Genomic DNA, 16,907 nt, shown 5'->3' with positions numbered 1-16,907 from the left:
ATGTTTTGGGCAAAAGCACTTCATCACGAAGGGTTTCTCATGTTCCTATAACAGTGAAGGACAGCAAGTCCAGGGAATCCTGGATGTACTCAGCTATTGAGATTGTAATAAAGAGAAGGAAGCATATGTTCAGTACAGCACATTAAAAACAAGGAAGGCCTTTCAGAAGTATAGGAAATGTCACAATTGCTTAAAAGAATTAAGAGGGCAAAGAAGGGCCACCAAAATATCTGTGGAAGACAGGATTAAGGAAATCCACAGGCATTTTATCAATATATTAAGAGAACGAGGATTACTGTACCAAGGAAACACTGGAGCCTATTAGACACCAAAGGGGCAATCTGTGCATGGAGCCACAGGATATGGGTATGATCTTAAATGAATATTTTTCATTTGTTTTAACAAAGGTGAAAGATATTGTAGTTGGAGATTTTGGTTGGGATAGAGAGGTTGTAGAGCATGTTAAGTTTAATAAGGAAGAGTTTTAAGATCTCTTAGCGACCATGAAGGTACAAGGAAGTCATGTTACAATTTTATGAAACAGTGGTTAAGTCATAGATGAAATACCATGTGCAGTTCTGTTTGCTGCACAATCAAAAGAACATGATTACACTGGAGACGGTGCAGGTTCACCAGGATGTGGCCTGGGATGAAACTTCTCAGTTATGAAGAGAGACTGGATAGGGTGAGTTGGTTTTCCCTGGAGCACAGATGACTGAGGGAGTTCTGATTGAGGTATAAAAAATTATGAGAGGTATAGATAAGACAGATAGAGTCATACAGAAGTACAGCACGGAAACAGACCCTTCGGTCCAACTCATCCATGCCGACCAGATATCCCAACCCAATCTAGCCCCAACTGTCAGCACTTGGCCCATATCCCTCCGGACCCTTCCTATTCGTATACCCATCCAGATGCCTTTTAAATGTTGCAATAGTACGAGCCTCCACCACTTCCTCTGGCAGCTTATTCCATACACACACCATCCTCTATCTGAAAAGGTTGGCCTTTAAGTCTCTTTTATATCTTTCCCCTCTCACCCTAAACCTATGCCCTCTAGTTCTGGATTCCCCCACCCCAGGAAAAAGACTTTGTCTATTTATCCTATCCATGCCCCTCATGATTTTATAAACCTCTATAAGGTCACCCCTCAGCCTCCGACGCTCCAGGGAAAACAGCCCCAGCCTATTCAACCACTCCCTATAGCTCAAATCCTCCAACCCTGGCAACATCCTTGTAAATCTTTTCTGAACCCTTTCAAGTTTCACAACATCCTTACAATAGGAAAGAGACCAGAACTGCATGCAATATTCCAAAAGTGGCAGAACCAATGCCCTGTACAGCCGCAACATGACCTCCCAACTCCTGTACTCAATTCTCTGACCAATAAAGGAAAGTATATCATGAGATGTCAATAGTGTGTGTCTAAGACCAGAAGGCATATGTTTAAAGGTGAAGAGGTAGCAGTTTAGAGCCAATTTTCACCCAGAGAGTGGTGGAAATGGAAAACATGCTGCCTGAGAGGATGGTAGAAGTAGGTACTCCCGCAGCATTTAAGAAGCATTTGGATGAGCACATAAAATTCCAGGGCATAGTCGTTATGGAAAAAGTGGAGGTTAAGTGGGATGAGTGGAGTTTGGTGTTTGGTGTTTGTTTATTAACATTGACACAGTGGGCTAATGGGTCTGTCTTTATGCGGTATGACTCCGCTATGCCATTGTCAGAATTCAGTGTTTTCCATACTCAGTGCCTTCAGCCATTTCTTGATATCTCATGGAGTGAATTGAATTGGCTGAAGATTGGCACCTGTGATGCTGGGGCCTTAAGAGAAGGCCGAGGTGAAGATTATTAATGATTCAGCCCTATCTTTTGCAGATGTGCTGGGCTCCCCCATCAGTCAGGATGGAGATGTTCGTGAAGACACCTTTTCCAATGAGTTTTCCCGCTATTACCTTCATCCCCTGTATTGCTTTTTACCACTTGGCCCTCTAATTCCTGCCATCCCTGTGTATTGTGTATTGCCAGTGTGGCATGGAATTCGACAGATTATATCACAGATCCCCTTCCTCCAACTGCCCTCAATCAATTTTCCTCTAACATCCCCAATATTTCCAAAATATGTACAGCTAAACTGAAAAATCAAGGAATCAGAATTTACAAGGCCACAGGTTTCTGGTTTAAGAGAGTAGCTTATGGAAACACGTTTTTCATGAGCAAGAAAAGTCATGAAAATAAGTTAAAATTCCAACATGTGGTTTAGAATATTGGAGTTTTGCAGCAAAAGAGGAAGTTATTCACCCCATCGTCTCTTCCTATAAGAGCCAGTTATTTGGCTTCGCAAGGAGTTAAGGGCTACGGGGAGAGTGCTGGTAAGTGGAGTTGAAATGCCCATCAGCCATGATTAAATGGCGGAGTGGACTCAATGGGCCACTCCTATGTGTTATGGTCTTATGGCATCATTCCCCTCCACTTTTCCCATTCCTTTTCAAAATTTTTATCCTTTAAAAATACAATCTTGATTTTGTTTCCCACAATGTTCCTGTGCATTCCACATCACAACAACACTGTGTACCACCTTTTAAGCATCAACAGCATTGTGCATTTTTCCAAGAACTTTGTTAAACATGACTTACCCAGTAAAGTAGGCAAATGGTATGCTGGCCTTCATCGCAAGAGGTTTCAAGTACAGGAGCGAGGATGCGTTGTTGCAGTTATACAGTGCGTTGGTGAGGCCACACCTAGAATACTGTGTGCAGTTTTGCTCTCGAGGGAGTGCAGTGAAGGTTCACCAGACTGATTCCAGGGATGATGGGACTGACATATGAGGAGAGATTGACTAGGTTGGGATTGGTTTCACTGGACTTCAGGCAAAAGTGAGGACTGCAGATGCTGGAAACCAGAGTTTAGATCAGAGTGGTGCTGGAAAAGCCGAGCAGGTCAGGCAGCATCCAAGGAGCAGGAAAATTGACGTTTCAGGTTCCTGATGAAGGGCTTTTGCCGAAACATCGATTTTTCTGCTCCTCGGATGTTGCCTGACCTGCTGTGCTTTTCCAGCACCACTCTGATCTACACCCTTCACTGGACTTCAGACAAATGAGGGGTGGATCTTACAGAGACTTATAAAATTTCAGCAGGATGTTCTCAATGTGGGTGTGTCCAGAACCAGGGATCACAGTCTGAGGATTTAGGATAGACCATTTAGGACAGAGATGAAGAGACATTTCTTCACCCAAACAACGGTAAGCCTGTGGGATTCATTACCACAGGAAGTAGGTGATACCAAAACATTGAATGTATTCAAGAGACGGCTAGACATAGAGCTTGGGGTGAATGGGATCAAAGGGTATGGGAGAAAGCAAGATTTGGCTGTTGAGTTGAATGATCAGCCATGATCATGATGAATGGTGGAGCAGGCTCGAAGGGACGAATGGCCTCCTCCTGTGGCTCAGTGGTTAGCAATACTGCCTCACAGCACTAGTGACCTGGGTTCGATTCCAGCCTCGGGTGACTGTCTGTGTGGAGTTTGCACATTCTCCCCATGTCTGCATGGGTTTCCTCCAGGCGCTCTAGTTTCCTCCCACAGTCCAAAGATGAGCAGGTGAGGTGAAATGGCCATGCTAAATTACCTATAGTGTTCAGGGATTTGTCGGCTAGGTGCATTAGTCAGGGGAAAGGTAGAATGATAGGGGAATGGGTCTGGGTGGGTTACTCTTTGGAGGATTGGTGTGGACTTGTTGGCCCGAATGGCTTGTTTCCACATTGTATGGATCCTATTCTATTCTATGTTTCTAACAGAGTGATCATTTAATTCAGAAGTCAGACGGACTGGTCCCTCATCTTGACAAAAAAAATCTCTCTTGGCAATTCTTTGGTCCTGTGACAAAACTTGCAGGAAAATGTAGGGCAGCAATTCTTTTGCAGGAAATGGACAGTCAGCTCTAGCAGCACAAAGATCAGCCTCCGTGCACAGTGCCAATACAAAAATGCTTCTGATTGTTTCCTTCCAAACAGGTTCGATGGAGGACAGTACGCTTGTCTAATGTAAAGATAATCTGCAGACGGGTGGCCATGCTGAAAGTTAGATTTATATTTAGATTTAAATTTTAGTGTCATGTGTACTCAAGTGTGGGGTACGAGAGTACAGTAAAAAGTGTACAATGTCACCAGATTCAGTGCCATCATATACACAAAATCTTAGTTACAGAAATAGAGAAATAAAAGAAATAAGTTAAAAACTTCAGCACCATAGTCTCCTTAGCATTAAAGCAGAAAAATAGAGAAATCAAGGTAAAATGTCAAACATTACAGTCCTTTCTTGAGCCACTGGCCTGCAGATGCTCCAAGCTGGGCTTCCCCAAGAGGGCTCGCTCTCCCCCAGCTCTGGGTATGCTTTCGACCGTGCTGGGCTAAGACTGGTTCAGGCATGCTAGGCTTCGCCGCCGCTCGCAATGCTTTGGCCCTGATTGCCGCTGCCACCATCGTTTGCTGCCGATTGCCACTGCTGCCTTCCAGGCTTACGCTACGCCCCAGCAACTGCCACACTCCGTCACCGCCACAGCTGCCATTCCTCAAGTTTTACAAATGCCTGAGGTCTGTGCTGGGCCTACACTCCTCTACTCTGGCCTCATAGAGTCATAGAGATGTACAGCATGGAAACAGACCCTTCGGTCCAACCCGTCCATGCTGACCAGATATCCCAACCCAATCTAGTCCCACCTGCCAGCACCCAGCCATATCCCTCCAAACCCTTCCTATTCATGCACCCATCCATATGCCTCTTAAATGTTGCAATTGTATCAGTCTCCACCACTTCCTCTGGCAGCTCATTCCATACCTGTACCACCCCATGTGTGAAAATGTTGCCCCTTAGGTCTCTTTTACATCTTTCTCCTCTCACCCTAAACCTATGCCCTCTAGTTCTAGACTCCCGACCCCAGGGAAAAGGCTTTGCCTATTTACCCTATCCATGCACCTCAATTTTGTAAACCTCTATAAGGTCACCCCTCAGCCTCCGACGCTCCAGGGAAAACACCCCAGCCTGTTCACCCTCTCCCTGTAGCTCAAATCCTCCAATCATGGCAACATTCTTGTAAATCTTTTCCGAACCCTTTCAAGTTTCACAACATCTTTCCAATAGGAAGGAGACCAAAACTGCACGCAATATTCCAACAGTGGCCTAACCAACGTCCTGTACAGCGGCAACATGACCTCCCAACTCCTGTACTCAATACTCTGACCAATAAAAGAAAGCATACCAAACGCCTTCTTCACTACCTATCTGCGTACGACTCCACTTTCAAGGAGCTATGAACCTGCACTCCAAGGTCGCTTTGTTCAGCAACTCTCCCTAGGACCTTACAATTAAGTGTATAAGTCCTGCGAAGATTTGCTTTCCCAAATTGCAGCACCTTGCATTTATCTGAATTAAACTCCATCTGCCACTTCTCAGCCCATCGGCCCATCTGGTCAAGATCCTGTTGTAATCTGAGGTAACCCTCTTTGCTGTCCACTACACCTCTAATTTTGGTGTCATCTGTAACTAACTGTCCCTCTTATGCACACATACAAATTGTTTATGTAAATGACAAAAAGTAAAGGACCCAGCACCGATCCTTGTGGCACTCCACTGGTCACAGGCCTCCAGTCTGAAAAACAACCTTCCACCACCATCCTCTGTCTTCTATCTTTGAACCTGTTCTGTATCCAAATGGCTAGTTCTCCCTGTATTCCATCAGATCAAACCTTGCTAACCAGTCTCCCAAGGAAAACTTTGCCCATTACTGAAGTCCACATAGATCACATCTACTGCCCTGCCCTCATCAATTCTCTTTGTTACTTCTTTAAAAAGCTCAATCAAGTTTGTGAGACATGATTTCCCACGCACAAAGCCATGCTGACTATCCCTAATCAGTCCTTGCCTTTCCAAATACATGTACATCCTGTCCCTCAGGATTTTCCAACAACTTGCCCACCATCGACATCAGGCTCACTGATCTATAGTTCCCTGGCTTGTCCTTACTACCCTACTTAAACAATGGCACCACGTTTGCCAACCTCCAGTCTTCTGGCACCTCACCTGTGACTATTGATGATACAAATACCTCAGCAAGAGGCTCAGCAATTACTTCTCTAGCTTCCCACAGAGTTCTAGGGTATACCTGATCAGGTCCTGGAGATTTATCCACCTTTACCATTCCAAGACATCCAGCATTTCCTCCTTTGTAATCTGGACATTTTGCAAGATGTCACCATCTATTTCCCTACAGTCTATATCTTTCATATCCTTTTCCACAGTAAATACTGATGCAAAATACTCATTTAGTATCTCACCCATTTTCTACAGCTCCACACAAAGGCCGCCTTGCTGATCTTTGAGGGACCCTATTCTCTCCCTAGTTATCCTTTTGTCCTTAATGTATTTGTAAAAACTCTTTGGATTCTCCTTAACCCTATTTTCCAAAGTTATCTCATGTCCCCTTTTTGTCCTCCTGATTTCCCTCTTAAGTATACTCCTACTGCCTTTATACTATTCTAAGGATTCACTCGATCTATCCTGTCTATACTTACATATGCTTCCTTCTTTTTCTTAACCAAACCCTCAATTTCTTTAGTCACCCAGCATTCCCTATACCTACCAGCCTTTCCTTTCACCCTGACAGGAATATACTTTTTCTGGACTCTCGTTATCTCATTTCTGAAGGCTTCCCATTTTCTAGCCATCCTTTTACCTGCGAACATCTGCCCCCAATCAGCTTTCGAAAGTTCTTGCCTAATACCGTCAAAATTGGTCTTTCTTCAATTTAGAACTTCAACTTTTAGATCTGGTCTATCATTTTCCATCACTATTTTAAATCTAATGGAATTATGGTCGCTGGCCCCAAAGTGCTCCCCTACTGACACCTCAGTCACCTGCCCTGCCTTATTTCCCAAGAGATTTGCACCTTCTCTAGTAGGTACATCCACATACTGAATCAGAAAATTGTCTTGTACGCACTTAACAAATTCCTCTCCATCTAAACCTTTCACCCATTAGGAGTCCCAGTCTATGTTTAGAAAGTTAAAATCCCCTACCATACTATCTTCAATCCTCCCAAGCAGCTCTAGCAAATTTCCCTGCCAGTATATTAGCCCCTTTTAAATATGAAACGCTTCACGAATTTGCATGTCAGGCTCACTCGAGGTCTCCGCTGGGGCTTGCTTGAGGTCCACTGCTGATGCCATCGGAGCTCGAGGTAAGTTAGGAAAATAGAAGATCAAAAAACAAACAAGAAAAGAGATAAAAAAGGAAAAGCTTTTGAAAAGAAAAAGAAATAAAAGCAAAACTCAGGAGCCCTACTCCACTACCATCTTGCATTTAGAAGAATTAGTACAGTTGTCAAATTCAGGATATATTTCCTTTAGATGCTCTTTGTTCAATCCAGGAACATGGGTATTACTGGCCAGTCCTGGATGCTCTTGAAAAGATGGTGGTGAGCTACCTTCTTCACTGTTGCAGTTCATTTGTTATAGGGGACCACAGAATATATAACATTACAGCGCACTACAGGCGCTTTTGCCCTCGATGTTGCGCTGACGTGTGGACCCAATCTGAAGCCCATCTAACCTACATTATTCCATTCTCGTCCATATACCTATCCAATAACCATTTAAATGCCTGTAAAGTTGGTGAGTCAACAACTGGTGCAGGCAGTGCGTTCCCCGTCCCTCCTCCTCTCTTGAGGAACTACCTCTGACATCTGTCCTATATCTCACCCCTCAATTTAAAGCTATGCCCCACATGCTATCCATCACCATCCTCGGAAAAAGGTTCTCACTGTTCACCCTATCTAACACTCTGATTATCTCGTATGTCTCAATTAAGTTACCTCTCAACCTTCTTCCCTCCAACAAAAACAACCTTAAGTCCCTCAACCTTTCTTCATAAGATCTTCCCTCCCCATCAGGCAACATCCTAGTAAATCTCCTTCGAACCCTTTCCAAAACTTCCACAGCCTTCCGAAAATGCATTGATTAGAACTATAAGCAATACTCCAAGTATGGCCGCACCAAGAATTTTGTACAGCTGCAACATGACCTCAATGTTCTGAAACTCGATCCCTCTACTAATAGAAGCTAACACGCCATATGCCTTCCTAACAGCCCTATCAGTTTGATGGCAACTTTGAGGGATCAATTTACATGGACACAGAGATCTCTCTGCTCATCTACACCACCAAGAACCTTACCATTAGCCCAGTACTCTGCATTCCTGTTACTTCTTCCAAGTGAATCACCTCACACTTTTCTGCATTAAACACCATTTATCACCTCTCAGTCCACCTCTGCAGCTTAGTTACGTCCCTCTGTAACCTACAACATCCTTCGACACTACCCACAACTATACCGACCTTAGTGTCATCTGTAAATTTACTAACCCATCCTTCTATGTCCTCATCCAGGTTTATAAAAATGATAAACAACAGTGGACACAAAACAGATCCTTGCAGTCCACCACTAGGAACTGAACACCAGGATGAACATTTCCTATCAACCACTACCCGCTGTCTTCTTTCAGCTAGCCAATTTCTGATCCAAACCACAAAATCACCCTCAATCCCATGCCTCCATATTTTGTGCAGTAGCCTACCATGGGAAACCTATTCAAATGTCTTACTGAAATCCAAATACACCACATCAACCGCTTTACCCTCATCCACCTGTATGGTAACCTTTTCAAAGAACTCAATAAGGTTTATGAGGCACGACCCACCCTTCACAAAACCATGTTTACTATCCCTAATCGACTTATTCCTTTCTAGATGATTATAAATCCTGTCTCTTATAACCTTCCCAACACTTGACCCACAACTGAAGTAGGGCTCACTGGTCCACCAGGGTTGTCTCTACTCCCTTCTTGAATAAAGGAACAACATTTGCTATCCTCTAGTCTTCTGGCACCATTCCCACAGACAAGGACAACATAAAGATCAAAGCCAAAGGCTTGGTAATCTCCTCCCTGGTTTCCCAGATAATCCAAGGCTAAATTCCATTTAGCCCCAGGGACTTATCTATTTTCACACTTTCCAGAATTTCTAACACCTCCTCCTTGTGAACCTCACTCCCATTTAGTCGAGTCGCCTGTTTCTCAGTATTCTTCTCGACAACACTGTCTTTTTCCAGTCTGAATACTCATGAAAATATTCATTTAGCGCTTCCCCTATCTCCACTGACTCCACGCACAACATACCACTACTGTCCTTGATTGGTCCTAATCTTACTCTAGTCATTCTTTTATCCCTTATATACCTGTAGAAAGCTTTAGGGTTTTCCCTGATCCTATCTGCCAACAACTTCTCATGTCCCCTTCTTGCTCATCTTAGCTTCCTCTTGAGGTCTTTCCTAGCTGACTTGGTTCTCTCAATCATCCTAACTGAGCCTTCACATCTCATCGTAACATAAGCCTCTTCTTCCTCTTGACAAGAGATTAAACTCTTCGTAAACCACTGCTCCTACACTCGACAACTTCCTCCCTGTCTGACAGGTACATATTTACAAAGGGGACACAGTAGCTGTTCCTTGAATAAACTCCACATTTCTGTTGTGCCCATGCTCTGCAGGTTCCTTCCCCATCCAGTGCATCCTAAAAGTTGTCTAATCACATCATAATTGTCTTTCCCCCAGCTGTATCTCTTGCCCTCCGGTGTATACCTATCCCTTTCCATCACTAAAGTAAACATAACCGAATTGTGGTCACTATCACCAAAGTGCTCACCTACCTCCAAATCTGACACCTGGCTGGGTTCATTACCCAGTATGTTTTCCTTTATTGGTCAGAATATTGAGTACAGGAGTTGGGAGGTCATATTGCAGCTGTACAGGACATTGGTTAGGCCACTGTTGGAATATTGCGTGCAGTTTTGGTCTCCTTCCTATCGGAAAGCTGTTGTGAAACTTGAAAGGGTTCAGAAAAGATTTACAAGGATGTTGCAAGGGTTGGAGGATTTGAGCTATAGGGAGAGGTTGAACAGGCTGGGACTGTTTACCCTGGAGCATCAGAGACTGAGGGGTGACCTTATAGAGGTTTACAAAATTATGAGGGGCATGGATAGGGTAAATAGGCAAAGTCTTTTCCCTGGGGTCAGAGTCCAGAACTAGAGGGCATAGATTTAGGGTGATAGGGGAAAGATATAAAAGAGGCCTAAGGGGCAACTTTTTCACGCAGCAGGTGGTACGTGTATGGAATGAGCTGCCAGAGGAAGTGGTGGAGGCTGGTACAATTGCAATATTTAAGAGGCATTTGGATAGGTATATGAATAGGAAGGATTTGGAGGGATAGGGGCTGGGTGCTGGCAGGTGGGATTAGGTTGGGTTGGGATGGACGGGTTGAACCGAAGGGTCTGTTTGCATGCTGTACCATCTCTATGGCTCTATTAAAACTTGAACTACAGCATTCCCAGTCAATATTTGGGAAGGTGCAGTCCCCCATAACAACTACCCTGTCACTCTCACTCCTACTGAGAATCATCTTTGCTATATTTTCTTCTGCATCTCTGGAACAATTCAGAGGTCTATAGAAAACTCCCAACAGGGTGACCTCTCCTTTCCTGTTTCTAATCTCAGCCCATACTACCTCCGTTGACAAATCCTCAAACGTCCTTTCTGCAGCTGTAATACTGTTATTGACTAACAATGCCATACCCCTACCTCTTTTACCATCTTCTCTGTTCTTACTGAAGCATCTAAATCTCAGAATCTGCAACAACCATTCCTGTCCCTCCTCTACCCATGTCTCTGAAATGGCCACAAAATTGAAATCCCTGGAACCGACCCACACTTCAAACCAACCTTTTCCTTGCCAGTGCCCTCTTGCGTTCCTGAAACCTTATTCAGACCTCCCTCTCTCAACCTCTTCTGTATTTCAACTACAGTTTGGGTTCCCATCCCCCTGCTGAAATGGTTTAAACCCACCTGAAGAACATTACCAAATTTCACCCCCCCCACCTCCAGATATTGGTTCAGGTGAAGACCATCCTGTTTGCAGAGGTCCCAACTACCCCAGAAAAAGCCCCAATTATCCAGGAGTCCAAAACCCTCCCTCCTGCACTATCCCTGTAGCCACGTGTTCAACTCCTCTCTCGCTATTTCTCCCCTCACTAGCACATGATATGGGCAACTAACCAGAGATAACAACTCAGTTTGTTCTAGCACTAAGCTTCCACCCTAGCTCCCTGAATATCTGCCTTAAATTCACCATCTCTCTTCCTACCTATGTCGCTGGTGCCTATGTGGACCCTCCCCTATAAAGATCCCAAAAACACAGTCAGAGACATCACGAACCCTGGCACCTGGGAGGCAACACACCAACCATGTGTCTCTTTTGTTTCCACAAAACCTCCTGTCTGTCTACCTAACTATGGGGACAGACCACAATATTGTTTGGGAGAGAATTCCAGGATTTTGACCCAGTGTCACTGAAGGAATGACAATACATTTCCAAGTCAGGATGTTGAGGAGCTTAGAAAAGAACTTGCAGGCGGTGATATTCCAATGTGTCTGCTTACTCTGGTCCATCTAGTTTGTGGCGCTTGTGAATTTGGACAGTGCTGTCAAAGGAGTCTTGGTGAATGTCTGCAGTGCATCTTGTCAATCATACACACTGCTGTTACTGATTGCTAGTGGTGGAAGGAATGTATGTTTGTGGATTTGGTGCCAATCAAGCAGGCTGCATTGTCCTGGATGTTGTCAAGTTTCCTGAGTGTTTTGGAGCTGCAATCATCCAGGCAAGTGGGAAGTATTTCATCATACTCCTGACATGTATATTGTAATTGGTAAACAGGCTTTGGGGAGTCTGGAAGTGAATTATCCTGAAAGGATTAGGTGACTCACTTGACCTTGTAGCCACAATAATTAAATTGCTAGTCCAGTTCAGCATATGGTCAATGGTTACCTCCCCAGGACGTTGGTACTGGGAGATTCAGTGATGGTAAGGGTTTGAATGTCAATGTTTCGATTATCTCTAGTTGGACATAATCATTCTCTTTTATCAACAGAAGTTGAGGCACTCAGTTCCAAGCCAATAAAGTCAACCGCTTGTGAGGCCTAGGGTTTCTTTTTAAATGTTGGAACAACAGAAGCAGCATGAATGGATGGAGTCAGGCTCCCACAAAACAAGGGCTTTACTTCTGCTTTCAGTAGTTGTTGGGGTTTTTGGCAGCTGGTTGTGAAACCTGCTACAACTCTCTCTTTTTGACAGCTAAAAGCTTGGGTTGTCTCTGCTGCCAGAATTGCACGTGTGACAATCTACTTTACTGCATTTGCCTTTGCCAAGGGTGTGTTTATGGGATTTTACTATAGTGGAACAGTTGCTGTTCAGTAGTTAAGTAACATATTATTTTGTTATGTTTTCCAATGGAGTTCACGTTCAACCAATTCTTTATTCTTTTGTCTGTATTCTAACTGTAGATTAAGAACAAAGTCTGTTTTGTTTAAGGTCGAATTGTATAACAAATAATGAAAAACATCGGGAACACAGTACCTTACTCTTGTCTTTAAATAAGAAAAAGTGAGGGTCGAGGCTATCTCCTTGATATATTTGAAGGGGCTTTAGTCTGGTCCATAACAAGGTCTTGTTACATATAAGGGGTTGCAAATGGTGCTGAAGATTGTGTAATAATCGTGAACATCCCCACATCTGATGTAGGGACCAGTCACTGCTGGAACAGTTGAAGTTGGTTAGGCCTGCAATGTTCCTCAGGGAGCATCTTCAGAGTGAAGACAAGAGTTTGTCTCTCCAAGGACAGTGCAATAGTAGCGTTTGCCAATATAGTCATGGACAGATGTATTGCTGCACTCAGATTGGTGAAGATGAGGTCAAGTATGAGTGTCCCTCCCGTTCCCTCATCACCTGTCCCAATCCAGTAGCTACGTCCTTTAGTATAAAACTTGCCCAGTCAGAAATGGTGCTAGGAGACCCCTCCCAAACTACATTTACAGCCTTCCCACCCTCAGAGCTTCCTCCAAATGGTGTTCAAAAATCAACTGTGGGGGTCAGATGGTGCATGGTCCGGTGTAAGGAAGACCTTTCTCTGTCTGCATTTGACCTGGTGTCACGAGGCTTCTTGGAGCTGGAGTTAATGTTGATGAGTCCTGGAGCAACTGCCTAGGTCTGAATACCACTGTAACACCACCACTTCTGCTTCTGTCCTAGTGAGACAAGTCATATCCAGGGGGGGGTGATGGCGGTGTCTAGGACATTATCTGAAAGGTATGGTTCCAAGTGTTTGATTATGTCAGGTTGCTACTTAACCAGTCTGAGAGACAGACTTTGGTACCAGATCCCAGATGTTAGTGAGGAAGACTTTGCAGTGTCAACAGGACGGTGCATGCCATTGTTGTTTCTGGTGCCTTACGCAATGCCAGGTGTCCATCTTATTTCATTCCTTTCTTTAGATATTGTACCAGTTGATTCAACTGAGTAGCTTTTGAGAAGTTAGTTAAGAGCCAATCACATTGATAGTCTGAAGTCATATGGTAAGGATGGCAGTTTCCTTCCCAAGATGGGTTTTACAACAATTGACAATGGTTTCATGGTCATCATTTGACTTTAAATTCTAGATTTTTTACTGAATTACATTCCACCATCTGGTGTGGATTTGTACCCAAACTATTACCTACATATGGACACTAGTCCAGTGGCAACATCACAAGGCCATCACCTCCCCACAGTTTCATAGAATACACAATAATCTACGGGTTACATGCCTGTAGAACATATTTAAAGTGCTGAAAGGAATTTATGATTTGGTAGTTTAAATGTGGAATATGGATTAACAGTAGGAAGGTGTCTGTTTGGAAGTGCAAACATAGCCTATAAAAAGAAAAAGTTGGATTGATTGTTTACCCAACTGAAGAAGGTTTATAAAACATATACTTTACAGAGTACCTCAGAGACAAACAGAGTCCGTGGATCAATGATATCCAGGAAATGTCGGAAGCGTCCATAAAAAGTAGACTGAAAGAAAAAGAGAAACATAAATAAGGTACCATAAATGCAGGAAATGTGCAGTCACCAGAAAACAAGTCTGTCAGCATTTTTAAAAATACCAGCTTCATGTCGTAGCTGAAATCTCATGAAACGCTAAAGCTCAAAGTAATTCATTTAGTATTTTACAAACATCCAAAATTTAGAAACAAATTTGCATTTAAATAACATACAAATATCCTAGGGCATGTTAGAGGAAAAGGTGACGTAAAGTTGCAATTTAAGATATGATTGGAAACATGTTGAGAAAGATGGGAATCTTTTAGAGGAGACATGCAGCAAAACTCAGGTTTGCAGAGATCCAAAGAGTAGGACTGTGATAGCTGAAGGCAATCAATCATAAAAGCTAGAGGCAGAGGTTAAAGACCCAAGAAGGAGTAGTTTCCAGAGGCAAAGTCAGCAAGACTACCTTGGAATTTCAAAATGAGACTCGCGTTGCTGGATACATAATCAATGGGGCTCCGTAGATGGAGTAGTGTACAAACAGTGGCTTCTCGTTTCACACAGAACAAAATTTTGGACATGATGGAGTTTGCATGTGGTGGACCTTAAGCTCCTGACAAGTCTTTGCCTGCCAATAGGTGTGAATTAAGACTCCAGAGGAAACGGGAGGATGGAAGTGGGTGAGACTGAGTGATAGATAGGGTGGAGTGATAGATAAATGATAAAGCATTTGAGACTTAGCACTTATGGACCGTAGGATGTAGGAGCAGAAGGAGGCCATTCAGCCCAGTGAGTCTGCTTCTGTCTTTTCCATAACCCTTGATTTCCTTACTATTTAAAAATCTGTCTATTTCAGCCCGGAATATACTTAACAAACCGGCCTCTACAGCCTTCTTGATTAAATAAGTCCAGATTCACTACCTTTTGAGAGAAAAGATTTCTTCTCCTCCTCGGTCTTAAATGGACCATATCTTACTCAGATTATGGATTATGTCCACTGGTCTTTGACTGTCCCAGAGGGGAAACCAACCTTTCTGTATCTACCTTGTCAAATCCTCCAAGAATCTTGTACGTTTCAAAAGGGTCACCTCTTTTTCTTCTAAATTCTCAAGCTTTTGCACGACAGCTAATTCTTCTGTAATGCAATGGTTGCGTTCTTATGCAATTCAGCATCATTGAAAAATCGCGCTTTAGGAACAGTGCTTGCCGATGTAATCGTGTTACAGCCAACACATCTTAAAAGTTCCAACTTTAGAAACAGTGTTCCCTGTTCATTAATCGCATTACAGTAAACTTACGTTAATGAACTGTGTGTTATAGCAAAACAACCTGCACATTGTTCAGCCTAATTCAACAGAAAGCATAAGAAGGAAAGAGAAGAAAGAAAATCTGTAGCGTTTTTCACTGCATCTTAAAGTAATATACAGCTACAAAATGTTTTCAAGAGTTCTCGGAAGGTACTATGCTTACTTTTGACCTTTTTCTTATATAAAGAAAGGTTATGACAGAGGCGCTGAGCACTCTGCTACAAAGCCAATAAAATAAACAGCTTGGGTTTTTTTTCAAAATTGGAACAATTGAAGCAGCTTCAATGGGTGGATTCAAGCTCCCACCGAACCAGTTTTTAAAAAAATTTTATCCTTCAGTAGCAGTTGCTGGGGTCTTGAAGCTAGATAAAAACAATGACTGCAGATGCTGGAAACTAGATTCTGGATTAGTGGTGCTGGAAAAGCACAGCAGTTCAGGCAGCATCCAAGGAGCAGTAAAATCGACGTTTCGGGCAAAAGCCCTTCATCAGGAATACAGGGCTTGAAGCTGGATGTGGAAGCTCTTATTCCTCTCTGTGTTACAGCTAAAAACTGGGGTTCTCTTCCTGCTGCTAGAATTGCATGTGAGATGATCTATTTTACTGAATTTGTTTTTGCCAATGGTGTGTTTATGGGATTTACTATATTTAAACAGTTAATTATTCAGAGTTAATATTTTATTTTGTTAAGCAGTTCGATAGGGTTACAGTTGAGCTAATTAGAGTTTTTGAAAAGATTTGTAGCTCAAGTTGTGGATGAGGTTGTAGATTCGTTCGCTGAGCTGGTGTGGTTTTCTGCAGACGTTTGTCGCCTCGTTAGGTGACATCATCAGTATGTCTTCAATACAGTGTTGGTGGTCTGCCCCGCCTGGTATTTATGTTTCCTTTTTTTCGGTACTTCCGGTTCTGTATCTGAGTGGTTTGTAAATGGGGTCTAGTTCAATGTGTTTATTGATTGAGTTCCAGTTGAAGTGTCAGGCTTCAAGGAATTCCCTTGTGTTTCTCTGTTTAGCCTGCGCTAGATGGTTATATTGTCCCAGTTGAATTGGTGTCTTTTGGTGTCTGTGTGGTTGGAAATGAGAGTACTTGTTATGTTTGGCAATGGCGAGTTGATGTTTGTGTACTCGTATGGTCAGTTTTCCTCCTGTTTGTCCTATTTAGTGTTTTTCACAGTCCTTGCAGGGTATCTTGGAAATAATGTTAGTCCTGTTGTATGTAGGTGCTGGGTCTTTTAGGTTTGTGAGGAGCTGGTGAAAGGTATTTGCTGGTTTGTGGGCAATTAAGATTCCTAGAGGCCCGAGTAGTTGGGTAGTCATTTCTGATATTTCTTTAATGTTGGCGTGGTCACTATCGTGTCTGGTTGTGTAGTTTTTTCTTCTTTAAGTTTGTTGCATAAGTATTGGAGGATAGTGTTCTTGGAGTACCTGTTTGTTTAAGTCCCTTGAATAAATGTTCCTGTTCTGCCCTCTGAAGTTCTGGATTGCTGCAGCAGTGTGTCCTTGTCTGTTTAAATAGTGTTGCAATGCAGCTTTATTTGTGGGAGCTGGGATGACTGCTGTTATAGTTCAGGGTGTGGGGGTGAGAGTGGTGAGGATAGTGGTCATAGGGTGCTAATGGAGAAAATATGTTGATAGTTC

General features: G+C 43.2%; 1 protein-coding gene across 1 annotated transcript in view; it reads right to left on the bottom strand.

Annotated features, from left to right (window-relative positions):
• The window catches only part of LOC140481584 (sideroflexin-5-like), a 327,308-nt gene that overhangs the window by 294,151 nt on the left and 16,250 nt on the right, over nucleotides 1–16,907 (bottom strand). The window contains exon 2 of the mRNA XM_072578021.1: nucleotides 13,923–13,991. Within this exon, the coding sequence (XP_072434122.1) occupies nucleotides 13,923–13,991 (69 nt within the window). The remainder of the gene's footprint in view (nucleotides 1–13,922; nucleotides 13,992–16,907) is intronic.

This window comes from Chiloscyllium punctatum, chromosome 1, assembly GCF_047496795.1.
Source record: "Chiloscyllium punctatum isolate Juve2018m chromosome 1, sChiPun1.3, whole genome shotgun sequence".
Lineage (NCBI taxonomy): Eukaryota > Metazoa > Chordata > Chondrichthyes > Orectolobiformes > Hemiscylliidae > Chiloscyllium > Chiloscyllium punctatum.
Note: the sequence above shows the minus strand (reverse complement) of the source record. Positions and strands in the feature narration are given on the sequence as shown.